The sequence below is a fragment of the Nerophis lumbriciformis genome, linkage group LG06, assembly GCF_033978685.3.
Source record: "Nerophis lumbriciformis linkage group LG06, RoL_Nlum_v2.1, whole genome shotgun sequence".
Lineage (NCBI taxonomy): Eukaryota > Metazoa > Chordata > Actinopteri > Syngnathiformes > Syngnathidae > Nerophis > Nerophis lumbriciformis.
Window position 1 is genome coordinate 49,853,451 of NC_084553.2, and position 27,073 is coordinate 49,880,523.

At 41.4% G+C, this 27,073-nt stretch overlaps 1 protein-coding gene across 10 annotated transcripts in view; it reads left to right on the forward strand.

Annotated features, from left to right (window-relative positions):
* Positions 1-818: 818 nt before the first annotated feature.
* Positions 819-27,073, forward strand: part of celf6 (CUGBP Elav-like family member 6) — a 426,206-nt gene continuing 399,951 nt past the window's right edge. For 4 of the 10 annotated variants that reach the window (XR_009815640.2, XM_061964509.2, XM_061964507.2 and 1 more), the window contains exon 1: positions 819-1,145. Coding sequence is in view for 9 of the 10 variants with exons in the window: in XM_061964509.2 (XP_061820493.2) it covers positions 896-1,145 (250 nt within the window). In the remaining variant the exon portion in view is untranslated. The remainder of the gene's footprint in view (positions 1,146-27,073) is intronic. The other 6 variants (XM_061964506.2, XM_061964508.2, XM_061964513.2 and 3 more) reach the window with 3 other exon arrangements.

Genomic DNA, 27,073 nt, shown 5'->3' on the forward strand with positions numbered 1-27,073 from the left:
TTTTCTTTTCTCCCCTGCTCCCCTTTTCCTTGAGGAGGGGGGGCACAGGTCCGGTGGCCATGGATGAAGTGCTGGCTGTCCAGAGTCGTGACCCGGGGTGGACCGCTCGCCTGTGCATCGGCTGGGAACATCTCTACGCTGCTGACCCGTCTCCGCTCGGGATGGTGTCCTGCTGGCCCCACTATGGACTGGACTCTTACTATTATGTTGGATCCACTATGGACTGGACTCTCACAATATTATGTCAGACCCACTCGACATCCATTGCTTTCGGTCTCCCCTAGAGGGGGGGGGGGTTACCCACATATGCGGTCCTCTCCAAGGTTTCTCATAGTCATTCACATCGACGTCCCACTGGGGTGAGTTTTTCCTTGCCCGTATGCGGGCTTTGTACCGAGGATGTCGTTGTGGCTTGTGCAGCCCTTTGAGACACTTGTGATTTAGGGCTATATAAATAAAGATTGATTGATTGATTGATTGATTGAAATATAGTCAACATTTTCCTACACTAGAACTTTCTCCAGTTCCCCTCATCACGTGACAGGTTACACCGTTTGCTTTGTTACTCCGTTCCTGTGCCCAAGACCACGCCCCCTTGTACACAGCCCACATCCTCTCCAGCCCCCACTCCCCGCTTCCCCATTGGCTGGCGGCGGGCGCTTCTCATATGCAAATGAGACGATGGGTGGCCGGGGTCTGTTTGTAAAACTGACGTCACGAGGACAGAGGGAGGAAAAGGAGGAGAGAAGAGTAGAGGGAGGGAGGGCGAGGGAGAGGGAAGGGGAGGGGGCGACTGGGAGAGAGAGAGAGAGAGAGAGAGAGAGAGAGAGAGAGAGAGAGAGAGAGAGAGAGAGAGAGAGAGAGACTAGCCCCGCCGGCGGCCCATTGAGGAAAGATGGCCACAGTCAGTGCAAACGGAGTGCAGCAGGAGAATGGATTCAGCACCACGGACAGCGGCGGCAGGATGAACGGGCTCAGCCTCGGCCAGAACACCATCCCCATGAAGGACCACGACGCCATCAAGCTTTTCATCGGCCAGATCCCCCGCAACCTGGAGGAGAAGGACCTGAAACCACTCTTTGAGGAATTTGGCAAGATATACGAACTCACGGTACTGAAAGACAGGTTTACCGGGATGCATAAAGGTTGGTTTTTTACCTCTTTCTCCTCTTTTTGAAGTGTGCAAAAGAGGCAGTGAGAACATGAAACAGTGACCTATTTTTGTGTGTGTTTTTTTTTTTTTAGGGGGTGGGGGGGGCGAAAAGGGGGGGCGGCCCGAACTATTTGAACACGTGGACGTGTTCCGCGCCTGTTAATTGCATGAGCGCATCCACGTGAAGACAGCTACTACACGCCTTTGTGTGTGTGTGTGTGCGTGTGTGTTTACACTGACAATAACGAGCGTGGAAGGGGGGCGGGACACTGCTGCAGCTTCACAACAATTTTCTATAAACACACACACTCTCCCAAAATAGATGTTTTTGTTTTTTTTTCCCCACTTTTGACCTTTTAGGCTATTTTCACACTTGTGAGTTTAACACAAAATGGTAAAAAAATAAATAAATAAAATAAAATAAAAATTCTGGTGCGCACTTCGGTGCGGTTCGCTGGTGTTTTTGCCATAGGACCAAATAATTATTCATATGACGCGACTCATCTGAAATATTGAAAAATAAACTAACCCGCTTGGTTGAATACGTCGGTACTTTTTATACTCTACCAGCTTACATTTCACAAAAAAAAGATTCCAAAATAGACTTTTAAAGAGCGCACTTGGCCGAACCAAAGCGGTGCAAACGCACCCGCAAGTGTATTATTATGGCAGCTGCATGGCATTGTTGCGGTGAAACCCGGGCGCCAGGAAGTAGGAGCGCATTCAGGATGATTACAATAATAACGATAATAATAAAGGAGGTTTTCCACTATATAATGCGTTCTCCTTAGTCCCCATTGCCCCGCCCCTCCCACCCTCCCGACCATAAGACATCAGTAATCACCTTGCAATTACGGCGACAGGCTGCTGATTAGAAGAGATCGATCACTTCTTAATGATAGTTATAAGCAAAGAGCGAGGATGAGAGACTTTGTTTTGTTCAAGGCACAAAGAGCCATTAAGTGCAAAGTCCATTAGGCGGAACTTTAATTGCTTTCTGCACGCGTTCCCTCCACACCCCAACCCATACATTTGGGGCGCGCGCGGTACACAAGAACACATGGGAATTATAGTCATCAGAGCATTTTGTGTCGTCACTTCATTTGTAATATCAATATTATCTTTTTCCACTGGAAACAACCCTGTCATGTTGGAACATTTTAAATACAGGACGTAAACTAACTCAGCTCTGCGTCTTCCTACTCCTTTTCGGACATGTGGAAGTGCAAACGTGTAATGCACTTTATCGTAATCTGTTTATGTAAATAATCACCTCTGCCATTGATGAGTGAGAGGAATGTTGATATTTTTTTATTATACTTACAAATGTTTCTATTAATATCACTCAATGTTAGTCGGATGCTTGGCTGAAATAAATCACATAACCTAATATCACCATAAGTATTCATTTGTAATATCAATATTATCATTCTGCACTGGAAATAACCCTGTCATGTTGGAACATTTTATATACAGGAAGTAAACCAACTCGTCGGGTTAACTCAGCTCTGCTTCTTCCTACTCCTTTTCGGAGTAGCACTTTAATGTCATCTGTTAAGCCTCTACCATTGATGAGTGAGAGGAATGTTCATCATTTTTACTATATTTAAAAATGTTTCCATTTATGTCACAACATTTTTTTGGGACGCTTGGCTGAAATAAATCACATGACCTCGTCGTGTTGTCAGACGGTTATTTCACCATCAATCAATCAGTCAATCAAAGTTTGATTATATAGCCCTTAATCACAAGTGTCTCAAAGGGTTGCACAAGCCACGACGACATCCTCGGCTCAGATCCCACATCAGGGCAAGAAAAAAAACCTCCACCCAATGGGATACAATGAGAAACCTTGACCATACGTATTTCCTATTTACAGTCAAATCAAATCAAATCAAATCAACTTTATTTATAAAGCACATTTAAAATTTACCACAGGGGTAGCCAAAGTGCTGTACAATGAGCAGGTTAAAAGATAAAATGAGTACCGAGCAAACACAACACAACACAAACAGAACATGATAAAAAATAAATAATTAAAATAGAATTAATAAAAACATAAAAACATAAAAACAGGATCACAGCAGGTGTATTATGGGGCGCCATTGCAGGATGGATATCACTCAGTGTTAAAAGCCATGGAATAAAAGTATGTTTTTAAGAGAGATTTAAAAACAGGAAGAGAGGAGGCTTGTCTAACACTCAGGGGTAGGTCGTTCCAGAGCTTGGGAGCAGCAACGGCGAAAGCTCTGTCACCTCTAAGCTTCAGCCTTGTGTCAGGGACCGTCAACAGCAGCTGATCGGCTGATCTTAAGGATCGGGTGGGGCAGTAAGGCTGAAGGAGGTCGGAGAGATAGGTTGGCGCGAGGTTGTTTAGACATTTAAAAACAAATAAAAGGAGTTTAAAATGTATTCGGTAACGCACAGGGAGCCAGTGAAGGGACGCTAAAATAGGGGTGATGTGCTCACGTCTGCGGGTCTGTGTTAGCAGACGAGCAGCAGAGTTCTGTACGAGCTGCAGGCGGGCGAGGGAGGCCTGGCTAATGCCAACATACAGGGCATTACAGTAATCAAGACGAGTCGAGATAAAAGCGTGGATTAATTTCTCAAGATCATGTCTTGATAAAAGCGGTTTCACTTTCGCTATTTGGCGTAATTGATAAAAGCTTTTTTGAACGACGCTGCTGATTTGTTTTTCGAATTTAAAATCTGAGTCAAACTTTACCCCCAGGTTTGTGACAGAGTCGCTGAGATACGGGGTCAGAGTGCCGAGGTCAACGTTGGGGGAGGGAGAGCGACTTGGACCGAACAACATAACTTCTGTTTTGTCTTCATTTAGGCTCAGGAAGTTAGCTGAAAGCCAGACTTTGATGTCGTGCAGGCAGTCAATAAGACTTTGAACCGTGTTATTTTGTGCCATGGGAAAATAAATCTGGCAATCATCGGCATAAAAATGAAATGCAATACTGTACTTCCTAAAAATAGAACCAAGGGGGAGAAGGTAAAGCGCAAATAAAATTGGGGCAAGGATTGAACCCTGGGGGACCCCATGTGGTAAAGGAGCTGTGGACGACATAAAACTGTCTACTTTTACACAAAAACTCCTGTCGGTTAGGTACGACCGGAACCAGTTGAGGGCGGCGCCCTTAATACCCACACAGTTCTCAAGACGAGTGATTAAGGTGGTGTGGTCGACGGTGTCGAACGCAGCAGACAGATCTAAAAGCACCAGGACAACATATTTACCAGAATCAGTGGACAGGAGGATATCGTTAAAAACTTTTAGAAGCGCTGACTCTGTGCTGTGGAGGGCTTTAAAACCGGACTGGAACAGCTCAGTGATACCATTATCCTCTAAGAAGGGCAGCAACTGACTGTAGACAACCTTCTCTAATATTTTGGAAATGTATGGAAGATTAGAGATAGGTCTGAAGTTAGAGAGGAGAGAGGGGTCGAGGCTGGGTTTTTTAAGTAGAGGTCGTACCACTGCATGTTTAAACTCTACTGGAACTATTCCAGAAGAGAGGCTACTATTGATAATGTTAAGGACACTTGATCCAATAGTAGCAAGTACCTCCTTAAACAGGCGAGGTGGGAGGGCATCTGCAGGAGAACCAGAGGGCTTCATATGACTAACTGTGTCACTTAAAAAAGAAAAGGACACCGGCTCAAACTGATGGAAAACAGAAGAGAAATGCAGGGGAACAGAAGGGTCATATGAAGGCTGAGATAGACTGGCTCTAGTTGACACAATTTTGTCAGTGAAAAAATGGAGACAATTTTCACAGAATTCAAAAGAAGCATCAAAACCAGCAGATTTGGGAGCATCAATGACAGTGTTAATAGTTTTAAACAGAACTCTGGGGTTGTTACAGTTAGAAGATATAATCTGAGATAGATATATATTCATTTCTGCTTTTACAGTCATCTGAAAGGAAAACAGGCTTTCTTTAAAAATGGCAAAGGACACATGCAGCCTGTCTTTTTTCCATTTTCTCTCTGCTCTTCTACATACGCGCCTGGCAGCCCGAGTGACGTCATTCAACCAGGGTTGAGGCGTGGTTTTAGCGCGGCGGCATTTGAAAGGCGCGATCGTGTCCAGTGTTTGTGAACAGATAGAGTTGAACCCAGAAACCAACTCTTCAGTATTCAGACACACAGATGCTGCAGAATTATCATCACAAAGAGTCAAAAAAATAGAGGAGAACCGAGCAGGAGACGAAGAATTAAACATGCGAGAGCGTTGGGGCGGTGCGCACAATTTAACTGGACACTGCGTGGCAATATCAAACAGGATCGGCATGTGATCAGAGAACACAGCGTCGCAAATGTCCAAATTAAAAACACACAAACCATACGAGAGCACTAAATCGAGTGTATGCCCGCGTTCATGTGTAGAACCACACACAGACTGTACAAAGTTAAATGAGTCGATTATATTCAGGAAGCTCCTGGAAAGCGGCTCATCTGGGCAGCAGGTGTGAATATTAAAATCACCCACAATAAGGACACGATCATATTTGGGCAGGATTTCAGCCAGAAATTCAGAAAAGTCAGTTATAAAGTCTTTGTGGTACTTGGGTGGTCGATAGATGACGGCACACAGGACGACATCAGAAAGACCCAGTTCAAACATGCACAGTTCGAAGCTTGAAAAGGAGGATTGTAGGCGGATCTGACGGCATTTAAAGTCATTTTTAAAAACGACTGCTAATCCTCCTCCTTTTCGACCGGACGGCCGTGGGGAATTAAAGTAGGAACACTCCGAAGGCAGAAGTTCATTAAGAGGGGCGGACTCACCGGCTCTCAGCCATGTCTCCGTCACACAGAGGAAGTCCAGTCCGCGGGAAGTGAAGAAATCCTTCAGGATAAAAGTTTTGTTTGTCAAAGATCTTGCGTTCACAAGACCGAACCTGGCGGGGGCCAGCACGTCCAAGGCCGCAATTAATCCGGGTGGGGCCCGACACACAGCCCGCAGGTGGCGGTCAAGCCAACTGAGCACTTTTACAATATTTCCAGCCCTTAAAATGGCCACAAATGCAATTTGTTTACACATTTTAACCACAACAAACAATTTATATAAATATTACTGACTTTTTAGCTCTGTTTTCAGCTTTTTTAATCAACAAACTATGGAAAAAAAATGTGTTTTCAATGTTTCCTCTTCATGTATGTTTACATTTTTAACTGTTAAAAGGCACCTCATAAAATACATATATGACTATTATTAATAATTTGCAGCTTTTTACTGATATCACTTTTCATTATTACATTTTGATTGTGTGTCACTGTCACATGCAACAACTATGGTTCCTTGCACCGCAGCATTAAATTTCCCAAGCCTTCACTTTAGTTATGGCAGCCGTCAAATTATGTATGATATGTAAGTCAGCGGCTACAGTTCATGATCTTATTGATCGCGGCGAGTGGAGCGCTCGCTGGCGATCAGCTCAACCGAGGCAGCCTTGAAAAGTCCGCCCTAGCCCACTCCATACATCCCCACCTGTTCCTGCGGCCAACCAGCAGCCGCCGTGATCGATTAAAAACAATATTCCCCCCCGCCCACCGTGTTGCCGTTATTTACGCCTGTCCTCTCGGCCTTCCTCTGAATGTCAACACAGAAAGAGGCGGTCCGTCTCGGAAGCAAGAAGGATAATCCTGTCCCAGGATTGCGCAGGCTCTGATGCATATTTGACGTTGAAAGTCACTTTGCGTGCAGGTTTTAATAAGATTTGACCAATGCATTACAGGGATGAGGTTTTTTTTGTTTTTTTTTGCTCCTGTAAAGCAGCGCCATGCTGCAGGGAGCAACAGGCGCAGAGGGATGGGATGAGTGTCATTAAAGAAAACCAAAGCAGGTGAAGTGAATCGGCGGCCCCCAAGGGTGGGGCGCCCGCTCAGGGGCGGACACAACCTGTTGTCGGGGTGAAAGAAAGACCACCTGTGGACAATGGAGAAGACTGATGAGGTGGGGGGTTGCGAGTATTTCGCCTGTCTAAGGTATTCCCCCCTGACCCCTGTCAACAACGTGCTTGTTGATGTATGAGGACTCTGGTTCCAAACCTGCTCTATGTCAGACCTAAATTAGCGCTAAATTGACGTAACAGGACTTGACCATAGATCGAATATGTCCCCTTGATCCACCTGTCCAGTATGGAGCTGGACCCAATTACCTCAGTAAAGGCAGTGGTGTGCGATCAGAGTTCCCCACATTGTTACACATTATAGCCCTATCCATCCCTGTTTACCTGACACAGGAAACGTGACCAACTGGGAAGTGCACTATACACGTTAGCCGCCAGACTGCAGTAGAGTGTTGAATATTTTAAAAAAAAGGATTTTGTGGCAATTCCAGCTTTGACCACAGTGTCAGTTGTAGAGTGGCGTTTTCCATCATTTTCAGCAAAATGCATTTACCTGACACAGGAAACGTGACCAACTGGGGAGTGCACTATACACTTTAGCCATCAGACTGCAGTAGAGAGTTGAATATAAAAAAAAAAAAAAAGTATTTTGTGGCAATTCCAGCTTTGACCACAGTGTCAGTTGTAGAGCGGCGTTTTCCATCATTTTCAGTAGAATGCATTTACCTGACACAGGAAACGTGACCAACTGGGGAGTGTACTAAACACTTTAGCTACCAGACTGCAGTAGAGTGTTGAATATAAAAAAAAAAAAAAAAGTATTCTGTGGCAATTCCAGCTTTCACCACAGAGTCAGTTGTAAAGCGGCGTTTTCCATCATTTTCAGCAGAATGCATTTACCTGACACAGGAAACGTGAGCAACTGGGGAGTGCACTATACACTTTAGCCGCCAGACTGCAGTAGAGTGTTGAATATATTTTAAAAAGTATTTTGTGGCAATTCCAGCTTTGACCACAGTGTCAGTTGTAGAGTGGCGTTTTCCATCATTTTCAGCAAAATGCATTTACCTGACACAGGAAACGTGACCAACTAGGGAGTGTACTATACACTTTAGCCACCAGATTGCAGTAGAGTGTAGAATATATATATATATATAAAAAAATTATTTTGTTGCAATTCCAGCATTAACCACAATGTCAGTTGTAGAGAGCCATTTTCCATCATTTTCAGCAGAATACATTTGCCTGACACAGGAAACTTGACCAACTGGGGAGTGCACTATACACTTTAGCCGCCAGACTGCAGTAGAGTGTTGAATATATTTTAAAAAGTATTTTGTGGCAATTCCAGCTTTGACCACAGTGTCAGTTGCAAAGTGGCGTTTTCCATCATTTTCAGCAGAATGCATTTACCTGACACAGGAAACGTGACCAACTGGGGAGTGCACTATACACTTTAGCCGCCAGACTGCAGTAGAGTGCAGAATATATTTTTTTTAAAGTATTTTGTGGCAATTCCAGCTTTGACCACAATGTCAGTTGTAGAGTGGCGTTTTCCATCATTTTCAGCAGAATGCATTTACCTGACACAGGAAACGTGACCAACTGGGGAGTGCACTATACACTTTAGCCGCCAGACTGCAGTAGAGTGCACAATATATTTTAAAAAAAGTATTTTGTGGCAATTCCAGCTTTGACCACAATGTCAGTTGTAGAGTGGCGTTTTCCATCATTTTCAGCAGAATGCATTTACCTGACACATGAAACGTGACCAACTGGGGAGTGCACTATACACTTTAGCCACCAGGCTGCAGTAGAGTGTTGAATATATTTAAAAAAAAAAAAAGTATTGTGTGGCAATTCCAGCTTTCACCACAGTGTCAGTTGTAGTGTGGCGTTTTCCATCATTTTCAGCAGAATGCATTTACCTGACACCGGAAACTTGACCAACTGGGGAGTACACTATACACTTTAGCCACCAGACTGCAGTAGAGTGTAGAATATATTTTTAAAAAAAGCATTTTGTGGCAATTCCAGCTTTGACCACAGTGTCAGTTGTAGAGTGGTGTTTTCCATAATTTTTAGCAGAATGCATTTACCTGACACATGAAACGTGACCAACTGGGGAGTGCACTATACACTTTAGCCGCCAGACTGCAGTAGAGTGTTGAATATATTAAAAAAAGTGTTTTGTGGCAATTCCATCTTTGACCGCAGTGTCAGTTGTAAAGCGGCGTTTTCCATCATTTTCAGCAGAATGCATTTACCTGACACAGGAAACGTGACCAACTGAGGAGTGCACTATACACTTTAGCCACCAGACTGCAGTAGAGTGTTGAAAATATTTAAAAAAAAGTATTTTGTGGCAATTCCAGCTTTGACCACAGTGTCAGTTGTAGAGCGGCGTTTTCCATCATTTTCAGCAGACCGCATTGCAAAATTCCACCTTCCTCTCACATGAGATCCAGCCAAGAATGTGACCATATGAATCCCTTCCCTACTGTCAAATAATGTCTCAACCTTTATTTACGGCTCAAAACAAGATTAGAACGCTATTGATGTGCACGTCATTTGACAGGAGGACAAGTCAGGTTGGTTTTTCACCCCATCGTGTCAAATTTTGAACCAATTTCAAACTTTTATACCATTGTCAGATCAAGGCAAAAATACTCTTGATGTTTGACATCCTATTAAAAATGAATAGTTTCAAACTTAGCGAAACGTCGAAGGCTCACGAAACACCGGGAGTGATCCTGTGGTCATCAATGCCTCGTTGTGTGTGTGTCACTTTAAGAAAAAAACAAAAAAACCTGTTATGCTGTGTCAACTGACCATGAAGCGTGTGTTCTTTCGGCTCACAAGTGACAGCACACGTCAAATGAAATCAGAAGAGCGTCATGTCGTATTTGACATTGGTTTCCTTCTTCACCATTGAGCTGAGTGGAATTCATAAAAAGGCAAACAACTTAAATTGTGGGATAACTTTGATCTCATCGTGCCAATTAAGGTAAATGTTCGTACATTTCATATTCCTTTTTTTTTTGTGCAGCTTTGTGTTAAAAAAAAAACAACCTTCCAAAATAAATACATTTGCTGACTATTAGTTCTATTCGCAGGTCCGATGTGGTGTCAGTACAGGTAGTGAGTGTGCCATACGCTCACTACTCATCACTCAAAACTCCTCCCAATTGTACAGAAATGTAGAAAAATCGCAATTGTTTCAAAATGGTTGACTAGTTAAGCCCCCTTTTAAATGGTGCAGTGTAAAAGCTGGCATTGTTTCCACCTTTTCACCCCCCCGTGGCACTGTTCTGTTGAAACAGCACCAACATGGAACCAGGGTGACTATGTCGACCGGCCTGTTTTCCACCGTTTTGGGTCTCCCAGGGACAGGAGAGGACAGCGCTTCATTTCAAGGGTATTCCACAACCCACTGTTGTGCTTTCCCACAACTACAAGTGAAACTCGAAAAAGAAAAAAGTGAATATGGTGCCAGGGCTCGTTTATTCCAGCAATTAGATTGACAAGGTGAAACTAATGTATGACATAGGCTCATAACATGCAACTCAAAATATTTCAAGCCTTCTTTTGATTGAATTTTGATGATTATGGCTTACCCAGCAGGCACACGACATTAAAAAAAAAACGTTGAGAACTTGTTGAATTAGGTCCTGACGGTGAGCAACTCAAACATAACGTTAAAACAACATGTAATCAAGTTCTGACGTTGAAATTTGGTCATTTTCCAACCAATGTTCTACAACACAAACACAACGTGGAAACAACATGCTTTATGACGACGTTTATTCAATGCAAGGTTAAAGTTAAAGTTAAAGTTAAAGTACCACTGATAGTCACACACACACTCGGTGTGGTGAAATTTGTCCTCTGTATTTGACCCATCCCCTTGATCACCCCCTGGGAGGTGAGGGGAGCAGTGGGCAGCAGCGGTGGCCGCGCCCGGGAATCATTTTTGGTGATTTAACCCCCAATTCCAACCCTTTTGTGGTTGTGATGTTTGGTCATTTCCCAACCAACAACAATGGATTCAACGTTGGAAATCAACATTGTTTGAAATTACAAATACAACTATTTTGCAACGTTGTTTAGAAGTCACTTTTAAAGGACACGTACGTATAATCAACGTCGTATCAATGTCTCGTGCCTGCTGGGTTACAGCTCATGAAAAGTTCAAATTGAATAAGCTCTGGAAATTTAAGGTTTTCAAAAACTGTAAGCCATGATCATTGCAATTATAATAAATAAAGGCAATACATATTTCACATTGCATGTAATGAGTTTATATAATGTATTAGTTTGACATTGCTGACATGAATAAACATTTTCAAAATATTACTTTTTTTTTCAGTTCACCCGTATTTTATGCAGGACACGCATCAGAGTGGCGTCAACATGAAATGATCTGATTGCAGCACACAGCGTTTACAATTCTGTGCGAAAGGCGGATTTACTATTTATTGTCAATTGTGTGGGTTTTTTTCCAACGTGGCATTCACGTCTCCCACAATGTGTGAAAGTAGTGCTGTCAAACCATATATTTTGTTAACCAGATTAATCACACTTTCAAATTTTGATTAATCACAGTAATTACTTGCCGAGTTAATTACTTGCACCAATATTTCATTTTATTTTAATTTAATTTGTATTTATATTTTTTACGTTTTACTCAAATGCATGCCATTAAATGTGCACAAAACTTGGTAACATTATAGTATGGAGTGCACATTTTGAACAATTCCGCAATAATATTGCAAATACTTCAAATCTTTATTTATTGCATGATTAATCTGAGATTAATCATTATCAATCACAGGTGATTAATCACTTTTATATTTAAAATTTCCTTAAGAAAAGGGCCCAATATTTTTACACACATAACATTTTATTGTCAGAATGTCATACAGGAACATTTTTAAATATTTTACTTAAATGCATGTCATCTATTTGCACAAAACTTTGTAGCAGTTTTATCTTGAGTCCTTTCAGTCAAAGTCTCCTGACTCATTTTTCTACTGACGCATGCATTGATCTGGTCAGGGTAAAATATATTTTACGGTCAAAATAAATCGCATGAATATTCTAAGTGTGTTCATGACTAATGCGATAATTTTTTCATCAGACCGCCCCTATAACAAACCCCGTTTCCATATGAGTTGGAAAATTGTGTTAGATGTAAATATAAACGGAATACAATGATTTGCAAATCATTTTCAACCCATATTCAGTTGAATATGCTACAAAGACAACATATTTGATGTTCAAACTGATAAACATTTTTTTTTTTTTGCAAATAATCATTACTTTAGAATTTGATGCCAGCAACACGTGACAAAGAAGTTGGGAAAGGTGGCAATAAATACTGATAAAGTTGAGGAATGCTCATCAAACACTTATTTGGAACATCCCACAGGTGAGCAGGCAAATTGGGAACAGGTGGGTGCCATGATTGGGTATAAAAGTAGATTCCATGAAATGCTGTCTTTCACAAACAAGGATGGGGCGAGGGTCACCACTTTGTCAACAAATGCGTGACCAAATTGTTGAACAGTTTAAGAAAAACCTTTCTCAACCAGCTATTGCAAGGAATTTAGGGATTTCACCATCTACGGTCCGTAATATCATCAAAGGGTTCAGAGAATCTGGAGAAATCACTGCATGTAAACAACTAAGCCCGTGACCTTCGATCCCTCAGGCGGTACTGCATCAACAAGTGAAATCCGTGTGTAAAGGATATCACCACATGGGCTCAGGAACACTTAAAAAAAAACACTGTCAGTAATTACAGTTGGTCGCTACATCTGTAAGTGCAAGTTAAAACTCTCCTATGCAGGACGAAAACCGTTTATCAACAACACCCAGGAATGCCGTCGGCTTCGCTGGGCCTGAGCTCATCTAAGATGGACTGATACAAAGTGGAAAAGTGTTCTGTGGTCTGACGAGTCCACATTTCAAATTGTTTTTGGAAACTGTGGACGTCGTGTCCTCCGGACCAAAGAGGAAAAGAACCATCCGGATTGTTATAGGCGCAAAGTTGAAAAGCCAGCATCTGTGATGGTATGGGGGTGTATTAGTGCCCAAGACATGGGTAACTTACACATCTGTGAAGGCGCCATTAATGCTGAAAGGTACATACAGGTTTTGGAGCAACATATGTTGCCATCTAAGCAACGTTACCATGGACGCCCCTGCTTATTTCAGCAAGACAATGCCAAGCCACGTGTTACATCAATGTGGCTTCATAGTAAAATAGTGCGGGTACTAGACTGGCCTGCCTGTAGTCCAGACCTGTCTCCCATTGAAAATGTGTGGCGCATTATGAAGCCTAAAATACCACAACGGAGACCCCCGGACTGTTGAACAACTTAAGCTGTACATCAAGCAAGAATGGGAAAGAATTCCACCTGAGAAGCTTCAAAAATGTGTCTCCTCAGTTCCCAAACATTTACTGAGTGTTGTTAAAAGGAAAGGCCATGTAACACAGTGGTGAACATTTCCCAACTACTTTGGGACGTGTTGCAGCCATGAAATTCTAAGTTAATTATTATTTGCAAAAAAAAAATAAAGTTTATGAATTTGAACATCAAATATGTTGTCTTTGTAGCGCATTTAATTGAATACGGGTTGAAAAGGATTTGCAAATCATTGTATTCCGTTTATATTTACATCTAACACAATTTCCCAAATCATATGGAAACGGGGTTTGTATATATACAAGATTAATGCAAACATTTTTTGTGAATAATCTCATGCTTATTCATTTTGACAGCCTTTGTCCTCTTATCCATCTGTTTCTGTAAAAGCACACACTGTCGCAGCAATATCCCGCATTGTTGAGTTCTGTATAAAAGGCACAGGCGGATAAAACAATGCTGGATTTACTGACTCTTTTATGACTTTATACATCAATTTTGCACGTTTTTCTCCAATTTGACACTTCTCCTTCCCCGTTGTCTTTTGTACGTCACACTACGACAACTTATTTGATGGCAGGATTCTGGGTTCTGTGTAAAAGGGCATAGGCCAGGGGTGTCAAAGTCAAGGCCCGCGGGCCGGATCTGGCAAGCAGAGTATCTTCGCTCCTTCACGAGGTATTTTTTTTGTCGGTAGAGTTGCATCAAGGGGATGTTGAGAAGGTGTCGGTTTGCAAACGTGAACCAAAACCGTTCGTACCTGGAAAAACGGAATCATCCCCATTGTTGGCGCTAGGATTTTCCAAGGGGTACTTCACATTTGAAAATATCCTGTAGAGCTTGGTGTATCTCTCTCCGGTAATCCTTCATGGTACTATTTTTAATAATGCTATTTAACCTCTTAAGGCCCAAGCTGTTTGTTTACATGCTTTTTTTATTTCTTTTTGCTATTTGGGCTTATTGTACCCTAATTAGAATAAAAACTAAAAATCATCTTTTAATATGATGTACTTAGTCCATAAGTGCACAAACGTGTACTTCATGTGTAGTGACATGCACATTTTTATTTTTACACTTTTTTTTCCAAATTCCATTGTATGTTATACTCTTCTGACACCACCAGATAGCAGTATAAGTGTCCATATGTCGGCATAAGACCCCAATTCAGTAGTGTACACAATTTTGGAAATAAGAGCTAAAAGGTGCTGTCCACGCATGTGGCCACTAAGGCCTTTAGAGGTTAAGATGCCCCATTTTTCTCTCGTATTGTTTTTGTCCCGGTCTAACAACTGACTGTAATATTCTTTCCTATATGTTTTCTGCTTGTTTTCCGCTTCTGTAGATCTTGGCGTTATAAATGTTCTATATAAAGCCTATGTGTCAAAGTCAAGGCATGAATTATCTATGGCCCCCGGGATGATATTTGATTAGTATTAGAACCGGCCCGCAAGCCACAGCCGCCTGCTGCTGTTTTGCACGCACCAATACTCCAGCCGTGCTGGCGCTAGGAATTTTCCAAATGGGGTCCCAGGGACCCCATCAAGTCATAAAAATGGGGTCCCACTTTTTTTTAACCGTTTTGAAAACAAATTATAAATGTATGCATTATCCTGTTATATCTCACATTCTATATTGTGTTTTGGAAGAAGGTTGTCATAAACGTTACTTAATTCATCAAAAAAAAAAAAAGTACGGTATTTTTCGGATTATAACTCGTTCCGGAGTATAAGTCGCACCGGCCGAAAATGCATAATAAAGAAGGAAAAAAAACATATATAAGTCGCACTAGAGTATAAGTCGCATTTTTGGGGGAAATTTTTCTCCAGTCCCTTACAAGTTTCTCACTTACTCCATTTTCATAGGTACGGAAGCAGTAGCAGGTAGCATCTTTTTTTTCACAATTCACTTCTGCCATGACCCGGCACCGCCAAATTTTTATTGGTTGACGTGTGTGTGTGTGTGACGATTGCTGATATACGCCTAGTCCAGGGGTCGGCAACCCAAAATGTTGAAAGAGCCATATTGGACCAAAACTACAAAAACAAATCTGTCTGGAGCCGCAAAAAAATTAAAAGCCATATTACATACAGATAGTGTGTCATGAGATATAAATTTAATTAAGAGGACTTAAAGGAAACTAAATGAGTTCAAATATACCTACAAATGAGGCATAATGATGCAATATGTACATATAGCTAGCCTAAATAGCATGTTAGCATCGATTAGCTCGCAGTCATGCAGTGACCAAATATGTCTGATTAGCACTCCACGCAAGTTAATAACATCAACAAAACTCACCTTTGTGGGTTCATGCGCAACGTTAAGTTTGGTGGACAAAATGAGACAGAAAAAGAAGTGGCATAAAACACGTCCTAGAAAGTCGGAGAAAGTTATATATGTAAACAAACTACGGTGAGTTCAAAGACCGCCAAAATTAGTAGGACAAAACGGCGCTCGCCAAATACTCGAATCAGTGAAGCATGTTTAATACAAACAGTGTGCTTTATAACAATTAGGGAGGTTTGTGTCATGTTTGTCCTCCTACAGAAACCATATTAACACAAAAAAATTTTTTTTCCCCCCTCAACTTTTTCCATTTTTCATACATTTTTGAAAAAGCTCCAGAGAGCCACGAGGGCGGCGCTAAAGAGCCGCATACGGCTCTAGAGCCGCGGGTTGCCGACCCCTGGCCTAGTCTCTTAACGTGAAGGAGATAAATAATATAATTTGATATTTTACGATAACGTGTTAATAATTTCACACATAAGTCGCGCCAGAGTATAAGTCGCAAACTATGAAAAAAACTGCGATTTATAATCCGAAAAATACGGTAAAACAAAAGAAAACACATTTTTATGCATATGTGAATTTGTTGCGTTATAAACATTCATTCACTTTCGTCTTTCCTTCATGGATCTAAACTTTACCGATGACGGTATTTTTTTCTATATTTTTATTGTAAAATTTTCAGAATGTGTTTGTTCTATTTTTTGGCCAAAGACAAAGAAAACAATCTGAAGTTGTCTTTATTTTTTTTTTTAGTTTTAATGCCAGTGCACAGATTTTCCTCCATGCGGCCCCTCGGTCTAAAATGAGTTTGACAACCCTGACATAGGCAGATCAATGTTTTTCAGCAGTTTAATGGGTTTTTCTGTGTTAAAAAAATGTCGTGCCCACTGACTGTTGATTTACCAGCTAAACAATGCCATTGCCAGGAAGCTGCAAAGCCGTCATGCGGGGGCGGGAAAAAAAAAGAGAAAAAAAAGGTTGGCTTGACACTATGTGTGCGAGGTGCAGCCAGGTTGCGCTGTTTAACATCCATCATTTTGGCCGTGCACTACATTATCATAACACTTAGTGTCAGCGCCGGGAGCCTGCGCGGCGCTCAGACATGCTGAATGATGGCGGGGGGCAAATCCTTTGCTTGAGTAGCGTTATTTATCAATCCGTCTAGGATCGCTGGGCGGAGACGCGCCGCACAGCACAGGAGGAGCAGATACAAAGAGTTCCTAAATGTCCTCATCTATTGTGTGCTGGTGTCATAGGGAGGGTCCAGGCAGGCTATTAATAGAATAGCACATAAAACCTCCTTACAGGCGCTCCGGTGACATCGATACAAAATATCTCCATTCAAATGTGACTTGGAACGCTTTGCGGAAGTTTCAGAGATTGACAGACCTTTGCTGAAGCGCCGGCATGTTGATTGGCAGATCATGTATGTAGCGGTCGTGTGAACTGTGTGTGAACCAGACTGCTTGCGTTAGCGCCCGGAACAGCTTGTTCTTGCCGGATGGATGTAAAGACGCCCTGCGGGCGACGCAGACGTCTGGATCTCAGAGGCCAAGACAGCATCAGTGGCATTAGAAAAAAAAAAAAAATATATATATATATATATATATACATATTTTATTGCAGTACATCCCCTCAAGGGGAACATACTACCAAACTGAGAGTGTAGATCAGACCTGGGCAAATTAAGGCCCGCTTTTCAAACTGGCCCGCCGGACATTCCCAAATAATTTTTTTAGGTCTTTAAGATGAAAACTGTAGCTGCCATTATGATATGCAGTTTTTTTTTAAATGACCATAAGTCTTGAACCATACAAAGTATGTTTTAAAGGCCTACTGAAATGCGATTTTCTTAGTTAAACCGGGATAGCAGGTCCATTCTATGTGTGATACTTGATCATTTCGCGATATTGCCATATTTTTGCTGAAAGGATTTAGTAGAGAACATTGACGATAAAGTTCGCAATTTTTGGTCACTGATAAAAAAAAGCCTTGCCTGTACCGGAAGTAGCAGACGAGTAGCGTGACGTCACAGGTTGTGGAGCTCCTCACATCCGCACATTGTTTACAATCATGGCCACCAGCAGCGAGAGCGATTCGAGACCGAGAAAGCGGCGATTTCCCCATTAATTTGAGCGAGGATGAAAGATTTGTGGATGAGGAAAGTGAGAGTGAAGGACTAGAGGGCAGTGGAAGCGATTCAGATAAGGAAGATGCTGTGAGAGGCGGGTGGGACCTGATATTCAGCTGGGAATGACTAAAACAGTAAATAAACACAAGACATATATATACTCTATTAGCCACAACACAAGCAGGCTTATATTTAATATGCCACAAATTAATCCCGCATAACAAACACCTCACCCCTCCCGTCCATATAACCCGCCAATACAACTCAAACACCTGCACAACACACTCAATCTCACAGCCCAAAGTACCATTCACCTCCCCAAAGTTCATACAGCACATATATTTCCCCAAAGTCCCCAAAGTTACGTACGTGACATGTTTGAAAGCCGCAGCTGCATGCGTACTCACGGTACCGTGTCTGCGTATCCAACTCAAAGTCTTGCTGGTAAGAGTCTCTGTTGTCCCAGTTCTCCACAGGCCAGTGGTAAAGCTTGACTGTCATCTTTCGGGAATGTAAACAATGAAACACCGGCCGTGTTTGTGTTTCTGAAGTCGGCCGCGATACACCGCTTCCCACCTACAGCTTTCTTCTTTGCTGTGTCCATTGTTCATTGAACTAATTGCAAAAGATTCACCAACACAGATGTTCAGAATACTGTGGAATTTTGCGATGAAAACAGACGACTTAATAGCTGGCCACCATGCTGTCCCAAAATGTCCTCTACAATCCGAGACGTCACGCGCTGACGTCATCATACCGAGACGTTTTCAGCAGGATATTTCGCGCAAAATGTAAAATTGCACTTTAGTAAGCTAACCCAGCCGTATTGGCATGTGTTGCAATGTTAAGATTTCATCATTGATTTATAAACTATCAGACTGCGTGGTCGGTAGTAGTGGGTTTCAGTAGGCCTTTAATGGTTGGGTTCTGCACTTTTGCATGGTATACTAGTTACTATGGTAATCTATGTCACAGCAGCTCAGACGAGGCACCAAGCAGTGTGGGTGGGGAGCGTTTCCAACAAAATGTTTCCAGAGCAGCCAGCCTGAAATGCGGGTGTCAGGGACAGACGCGGAAAGAGATTTTTACAACAAAGTTCTAAAGCTTAGTGATATATCAAATCGTAGGTGGGTTTTTTTTTTTGCCCTTCGCGTTCATATTTCATAGTTCATTATACATTTCGCTTGATTGTAAAGTATGTCGATCGGGAGGGGGTGTGAAGTTCATATGTTGTCAATATTCAGTGTTTTATCGTTCATAGTTATTATTGTAAATCCCACATTCTTTATTTTCATGTACATTATGGGTGTCTCATTCAGTAAAAAAATAAAAATTCCATTCCATTTAAGGTGGTCTGTCATAACGTTTTTAGCATTCAATCAGACATGAGGTTTTCTATTAGTGTTCCTAAAAGAAGATATACTGGCCCCAGGACACATTTTTTCTCTAAATTTGACCCCTCAAGTCAAAATAATTGCCCGGGCCTGGTGTAGATATACTTTAGATTAGTCATCCTACAGCTTCTATAGCACTGACAACTGTTGCCTCAGTATTTTCTGAAGTGAAAAAGAGAACATTCCCAAGGGTGGGATCATTTTGATCTTATAGCGTCGAAAAAGGTAAATATTCAACTTTTCCTGTTTACTATTCGGGTCATTTATCAGAGGTGTGTTTTTCATATTTTTTTTCTGGGCAGATATTCCTTAGAAAACAACAACCGGCGAATGATTTCTTTTATTTGCTTTTATTCGATTTTTATTACCATTATGGCAGTGTTTTTCAACCATTGTGCCGTGAGATACAGTCCGGTGTGCCGTGGGAGATTATGTAATTTCACCTAATCGGGTTAAATATATTTTTTTGCAAACCAGTAATTATAATCCGCAAAAGTGCCGTTGTTAAGTGTCTGTGCTGTCTAGAGATCGGCAGAGTAACCGTGTAATACTCTTCCATATCAGTAGGTGGCAGCAGGTAGCTAATTGCTTTGTAGATGTCGGGAACATGGTTTGTCGTGATCACAATATGCGGGAGGCAGCGTGCAGGTAAAAAGGTATCTAACGCTTAAACCAAAAATAAACAAAAGGCGAGTGCCGCTAAGAAAAGGCATTGACGCTTAGGGATGGCTATGCTAAACAAAGCTAAAACTGAACTGGCTGCAAAGTAAGAAAAAACAGAATGCTGGACGACAGCAAAGACTTACAGCGTGTGGAGCAGACGGCGTCCAAAAAGTACATGACATGAAAGTCAACAACAACATAGGAGCGCAAGACAAGAACACTACACACAGGAAAACACCAAACAATTCAAATAAGTCACGGCGTGATGTGACAGGTCGTGACAGTACACCTACTTTGAGACAAGAGCTATAGTGATGCATGCTTGGTCATGGTTTTAATTCATAGCCAACAATTGCGAGAACGACTTATTACTGTCAATATTGGCTGCTGAGTTTCATTTTTTAATGTTTTCTGCTGGCGGTGTGCCTCGGCATTTTTTCAATGAAAAAAATGTGTCCGGGCTCAGAAAAGGTTGAAAAACATTGCATTACGGAACATCAATCCAGTATCACTGCAGTGTCGATACAGGTAGCAAGTGTGCTGTACACTCACCGGGGCATCATTTACCTATGTCACTCAAAACCTTTTACATTAAGTTTTACATAAATGTAGAAAAAAATCGCAATTACCCAAAATGGTTGATGTAAGGTGTGTACTCATGGTTGTGAGATACTGTAGGTACATCCGTGGTCAGAAGTTTACATACACTTGTAAAGAACATAATATCATGGCTGTCTTGAGTTTCCAATCATTTCTACAACTCTTATTTTTTTGTGATAGAGTGATTGGAGCACATACTTGTTGGTCACAAGAAGTTTGATTCTTTTATGAATTTATTATGACCACAGAACTTTCCTCCAGAAGGTCTTATCTTTGTCCATGTGATGTCACATGAGACAAAAATTGAGCTGTTTGGCCACAATACCCAGCAATATGTTTGGAGGAGAAAAAGTGAGGCCTTTCATCCCAGGAACACCAAGCATGGTGGTGGCAGTATTATGCTCTGGGCCTGTTTTGCTGCCAATGGAACTGGTGCTTTACAGAGAGTAAATGGTACAATGAAAAAGGAGGATTACCTCCAAATTCTTCAGGACTACGGAAAATCATCAGCCCGGAGGTTGGGTCTTGGGGGCTGTTGGGTGTTCCAACAGGACAATGACCCCAAACACACGTCAAAAGTGGTAAAGGAATGGCTAAATCAGGCTTGGATTAAGGTTTTAGAATGGCCTTCCCAAAGTCCTGACTTAAACGTGGTGGACAATGCTGAAGAAACAAGTCCATATCAGAAAACCAACAAATTTAGCCAAACTGCACCAATTTTGTCAAGAGGAGTGGTCAAAAATTCAAGCAGAAGCTTGCCAGAAGCTTGTGGATGGCTACCAAAAGCGTCTTATTGCAGTGAAACTTGCCAAGGGACATGTAACCAAATATTTACATTGCTGTATGTATACTTTTGACCCAGCAGATTTGGTCACATTTTCAGTAGACCCATAATAAATTCATAAAAGAACCAAACTCCATGAATGTTTTTTGTGACCAACAAGTATGTGCTCCAATCACTCTATCACAAAAAAATAAGAGTTGTAGAAATTATTGGGAACTCAACACAGCAATGACATTTTGTTCTTTACAAGTGTATGTCAACTTTTGACCGCGACTGTAGGTAGGTAGTAGGTTTGTACGATATACCGGTACTAATAAAGTACTGACGTACTAATGAATTAAAACAGTATAATGTACATATTGTTTTTTTTCATCGCCATGATGTGTGCCCTGGTGATATTGCTGGTATAATAATAATACTGGACTAGATTTATATAGTGCTTTTCTATAAACGGGCCCATCATTCATTCACTTCACATTCACACATTTGTGGTGGTAAGCTACATTTGTAGCTACAGTTGCCCTGGGCTAGTTTGACGGAAGTGTGGCTGCCAATTAGATGGATCAACGAAATGGTTTCTATGTCTTTTTCCGGTTAACGTTACAGTTGTTGCTAGGCAGAATTTGTGGGGCAAAATCCTTAGTGCAGTGTTTTTCAACCTTTTTTGAGCCGAGGCACATTTTTTTCGTTGAAAAAATCTGGAGTCACTCCACCAGCAGACATCATTAAAAAACGAAACTCAGTTGACAGTAAAAAGTCGTTGTCGCAAATGTTGGATATGACTTTAAAGCATAACAAAGCATGCATCAATATAGCTCTTGTCTCAAAGTAGGTGTACTGTCACCACCTGTCACATCACAACATGACTTATTTGGACTTTTTTGCTGTTTTCCTGTGTGTAGTGTTTTAGTTCTTGTCTTGCGCTCCTATTTTGGTGGCTTTTCCTGTTTTGTTGGTGTTTTCCTGTAGCAGTTTCATGTCTTCCTTAAACGCTATTCCCTGCATCTACTTTGTTTTAGCAATCAAGACTATTTCAGTTGTTGCTATCCTGCTTTGTGGGTACATTTTTGACTGTCATGTCATGTTCGGATGTACTTTGTGGACGCCGTCTTTGCTCCACAGTAAGTCTTTGCTGTCGTCCAGCATTCTGTTTTTGTTTACTTTGTAGCCAGTTAGGTTTTAGTTTCGTTCTGCATAGCCTTCCCTAAGCTTCAATGTCTTTTTGTAGGGGCACTCACCTTTTGTTTATTTTTGGTTTAAGCATTAGATACGACGACAAACCCTTGTGGTCTCACACAACGTGTTCCCGACATCTACAAAGCAATTAGCTACCTGCTGCCACCTACTGATATGGAAGAGTATTACACGGTTACTCCGCCGAGCTCTAGACAGCACCGACACTCAACAACAACACATCATTTGCAGACTATAATTACTCGTTGGCAAAAAATATTTTTAACCCAAATAGGTGAAATTAGATAATCTCCCACGGCACACCAGACTGTATCTCACGGCACACTAGTGTGCCGCGGCACAGTGGTTGAAAAACTCTGCCTTAAAGCTCTTAATTTGCCTGCCATACTGAGATGTTACAAGCAGAAGACTGGTAACAAATACTATAATGGTTTGCATGCACCAGCAATAATGCGTCATACCCATGAAATATTTCCCTGGGTACCACGGAGGATGACTAGGGATACACTGTAGGGATTTTTTGTCGAGAGGAAGTGGATGCTTGCCGCCATGAGCAGGTTAAGTGAGGTGGTCGGGGGGGAAAAAAAACAATCATTCCATGATTTCAGCAATGTCCAACAATTACATTTAAATGAAAAAGTAAAGCGCAACCAACACATTTTGTTTAATTACTTTTCAAACTTTCTTCACTGACAGCTGCTTTCTCTAAATGGGAAAATAGCACAAAGTCAGAATGGCACACATGCAAGCATTAAGAGTAATTGTGCTTCTTGTTTAAAGAAAACCACCAGGTGGCTGTAATTGAAAAGATTGTCCAACTAAATGTGTGTAAAATGTTCCATTCGTTAGCTTGGGAAGTGATGAGCAAGCGGCTTTTCCTTGCAGACGAGTGGTCCCTGAATGCTCACATGGAAGTGGATGCACCAAAAATCATACACGGGTCTCATAATGTGCAGGTGTACCTAATATTGTGGCCATAAGTTTCAATTCAAAAACTCTAATTATCAAGCCTAAAACGTAACTGTGATTATTTTTTCCAAAAAAAAAAAAAAAAAAAAAAGACTTTATTTTTGACAATATTGGCCATTTGGTATTGTACAATCAGTACTGCCAAACAATACCATTTTTAACATTATTAATCACAGGGTTGCAGTGGATTATGGTAATCATAAAGAAAATATCATTAGAGATGTCCGATAATGGCTTTTTTGCCGGATATCCGATATTCCGATATTGTCCAACTCTTAATTACCGATTCCGATATCAACCGATACCGATATATACAGTCGTGGAATTAACACATTATTATGCCTAATTTTGTTGTGATGCCCCGCTGGATGCATTAAACAATGTAACACGGTTTTCCAAAATAAATCAACTCAAGTTATGGAAAAAAATGCCAACATGGCACTGCCATATTGATTATTGAAGTCACAAAGTGCATTATTTTTTTTAACATGCCTCAAAACAGCAGCTTGGAATTTGGGACATGCTCTCCCTGAGAGAGCATGAGGAGATTGAGGTGGGCGGGGTTGAGGTGGGGGGTAGGGGTAGTGGGGGGGCGTATATTGTAGCGTCCCGGAAGAGTTAGTGTTGCAAGGGGTTCTGGGTATTTGTTCTGTTGTGTTTATGTTATGTTACGGTGCGGATGTTCTCCCGAAATGTGTTTGTCGTTCTTGTTTGGTGTGGGTTCACAGTGTGGCGCATATTTGTAACAGTGTTAAAGTTGTTTATACGGCCACCCTCAGTGTGACGTGTATGGCTGCTGGCATTCACTTGAGTGTGTGAAAAGCCGTAGATATTTTGTGATTGGGCCGGCACGCAAAGGCAGTGCCTTCAAAGTTTATTGGCGCTCTGTACTTCTCCCTACGTCCGTGTACCACTCTGTACAGCAGTGTTTTAAAAAGTCATAAATTTTCCTTTTTTAAAACCGATACCGATAATTTCCGATATTACATTTTAAAGCATTTATCGGCCGATAATATCGGACTGCCAATTTTATCGGACATCTCTAAATATCATTTATTTTTAATCTGCAAAATCGTGTTTCAGTGACTCAAGAAAGATTGCCCAAAATGTGTTGCCAGAGACGTTTCAGGTATTTTGAGTCATTCTGAGATGTAGATGTGTTATCTGCATTGACATGGTTTAATCGGGTTTAGGGCTGGAACAATTAATTGATTAAATCGATTTAAAAAAAATCCTTGATATTCTGTTGCTTGGATCAATCGTTTAATGCAGGGGTCGGGAACCTTTTTGGCTGAGAGAGCCATACAAGTATTATGTTTTTTAACACCGAATACAACACGGTGGTACATGGGTTAGTGCACGTGCCTCACAATACGAAGGTCCTGAGTAGTCCTGAGTTCAGTCCCGGGCTCGGGATCTTTCTGTGTGGAGTTTGCATGTTCTTCCCGTGACTGCGTGGGTTCCCTCCGGGTACTCCGGCTTCCTCCCACCTCCAAAAACATGCACCTGGGGATAGGTTGATTGGCAACACTAAATTGGCCCTAGTGTGTGAATGTGAGTGTGAATGTTGTCTGTCTATCTGTGTTGGCCCTGTGATGAGGTGGCGACTTGTCCAGGGTGTAGCCCGCCTTCCGCCCGAATGCAGCTGAGATAGGCTCCTGCACCCCTCGCGATCCCAAAAGGGACAAGCGGTAGAAAATGGATGGATGGATGGACAACTAAATGCATGCATTTTTAAGTAAGACCAACATTGTTTGAGTATAATAGGTCTCTTATTCTTTTTAATAACATTCTTATTCTGAGGATAACCAATAATAAATAAAATACTTATTGAACAGGTGAACCGGTACTTTTCAGAGGGGGTATAGTACCGAATATGATTCATTAGAATGGCGGTACTATACTAATACCGGTATAACGTACAACCCTAGTTCCAACTATCGTTTTTACCAAAGTACCAAGAGCCTTGTTCTACGACCCTGACAACCGTTTATGGTTATTACCGTCATTGCCGTGTCAGTATTGTACATGCATTGTTGTCTAATCATCCTAAGTACCGTATTTTTCGGAGTATAAGTCGCACCGGAGTATAAGTCGCACCTGCCGAAAATGCATAATAAAGAAGGAAAAAAACATATATAAGTCGTACTGGAGTATAAGTCGCATTTTTTGGGGAAATGTATTTGATAAAACCCAACACCAAGAATAGACATTTGAAAGGCAATTTAAAATAAATAAAGAATAGTGAACAACAGGCTGAATCAGTGTACGTTTGACGCATAAATAACCAACTGAGAACGTGCCTGGTATGTTAACGTAACATATTATGGTAAGAGTCATTCAAATAACTATAACATATAGAACATGCTATACGTTTACCAAACAATCTGTCACTCCTAATCGCTAAATCCCATGAAATCGTCTAATGCCGTATGCTCTAGAGCCGTATGCGGCTCTTTAGCGCCGCCCTCGTGGCTCTCTGGAGCTTTTTCAAAAATGTATGAAAAATGGAAAAAGTTGAGGGGGAAACATTTTTTTGTGTGTGTTAATATGGTTTCTGTAGGAGGACAAACATGACACAAACTTCCCTAATTGTTATAAAGCACACTGTTTATATTAAACATGCTTCACTGATTCGAGTATTTGGCGAGCGCCGTTTTGTCCTACTAATTTTGGCGGTCCTTGAACTCACCTTAGTTTGTTTACATGTATAACTTTCTCCGACTTTCTAGGACGTGTTTTATGCCACTTCTTTTTCTGTTTCATTTTGTCTACCAAACTTAACGTTGTGCATGAACCCACAAAGGTGAGTTTTGTTGATGTTATTGACTTGTGTGGAGTGCTAATCAGACATATTTGGTCACTGCATGACTGCAAGCTAATCGATGCTAACATGCTATTTAGGCTAGCTATATGTACATATTGCATCATTATGCCTCATTTGTAGCTATATTTGAACTCATTTAGTTTCCTTTAAGTCCTCTTAATTCAATTTATATCTCATGACACACTATCTGTATGTAATATGGCTTTTAATTTTTTTGCGGCTCCAGACAGATTTCTTTTTGTAGTTTTGGTCCAATATGGCTCTTTCAACATTTTGGGTTGCCGACCCCTGGTCTAGTCTCTTACGTGAATTAGCTAAATAATATTACTTGATATTTTACAGCGATGTGTTAGTAATTTCACACATAAGTCGCTCCCGAGTATAAGTCGCACCCCCGGCCAAACTATGAAAAAAAACTGCGACTTATAGTCTGGAAAATACAGTAGTAATCAGGGAATCCCTTCATGTGTGTGACACACATTATCATACTTGCCAACCCTCCCGAATTTTTCGGGAGACTCCCGAAATTCAGCGCCTCTCCTGAAAACCTCCCGGGACAAATATTCTCCCGAAAATCTCCCGATTTTCAGCCGGAGCTGGAGGCCACGCCCCCTCCAGCTCCATGCGGACCTGAGTGAGGACAGCCTCTTTTTTTTTATGACGGGAGGACAACAGGGTGACAGGAACTAAATCATCCAGACTAGAGATAAATTGTATTATTATGTTTATCTCACCTAAAAATAAATATATTTATTAATTACAAAAAAAACTAAA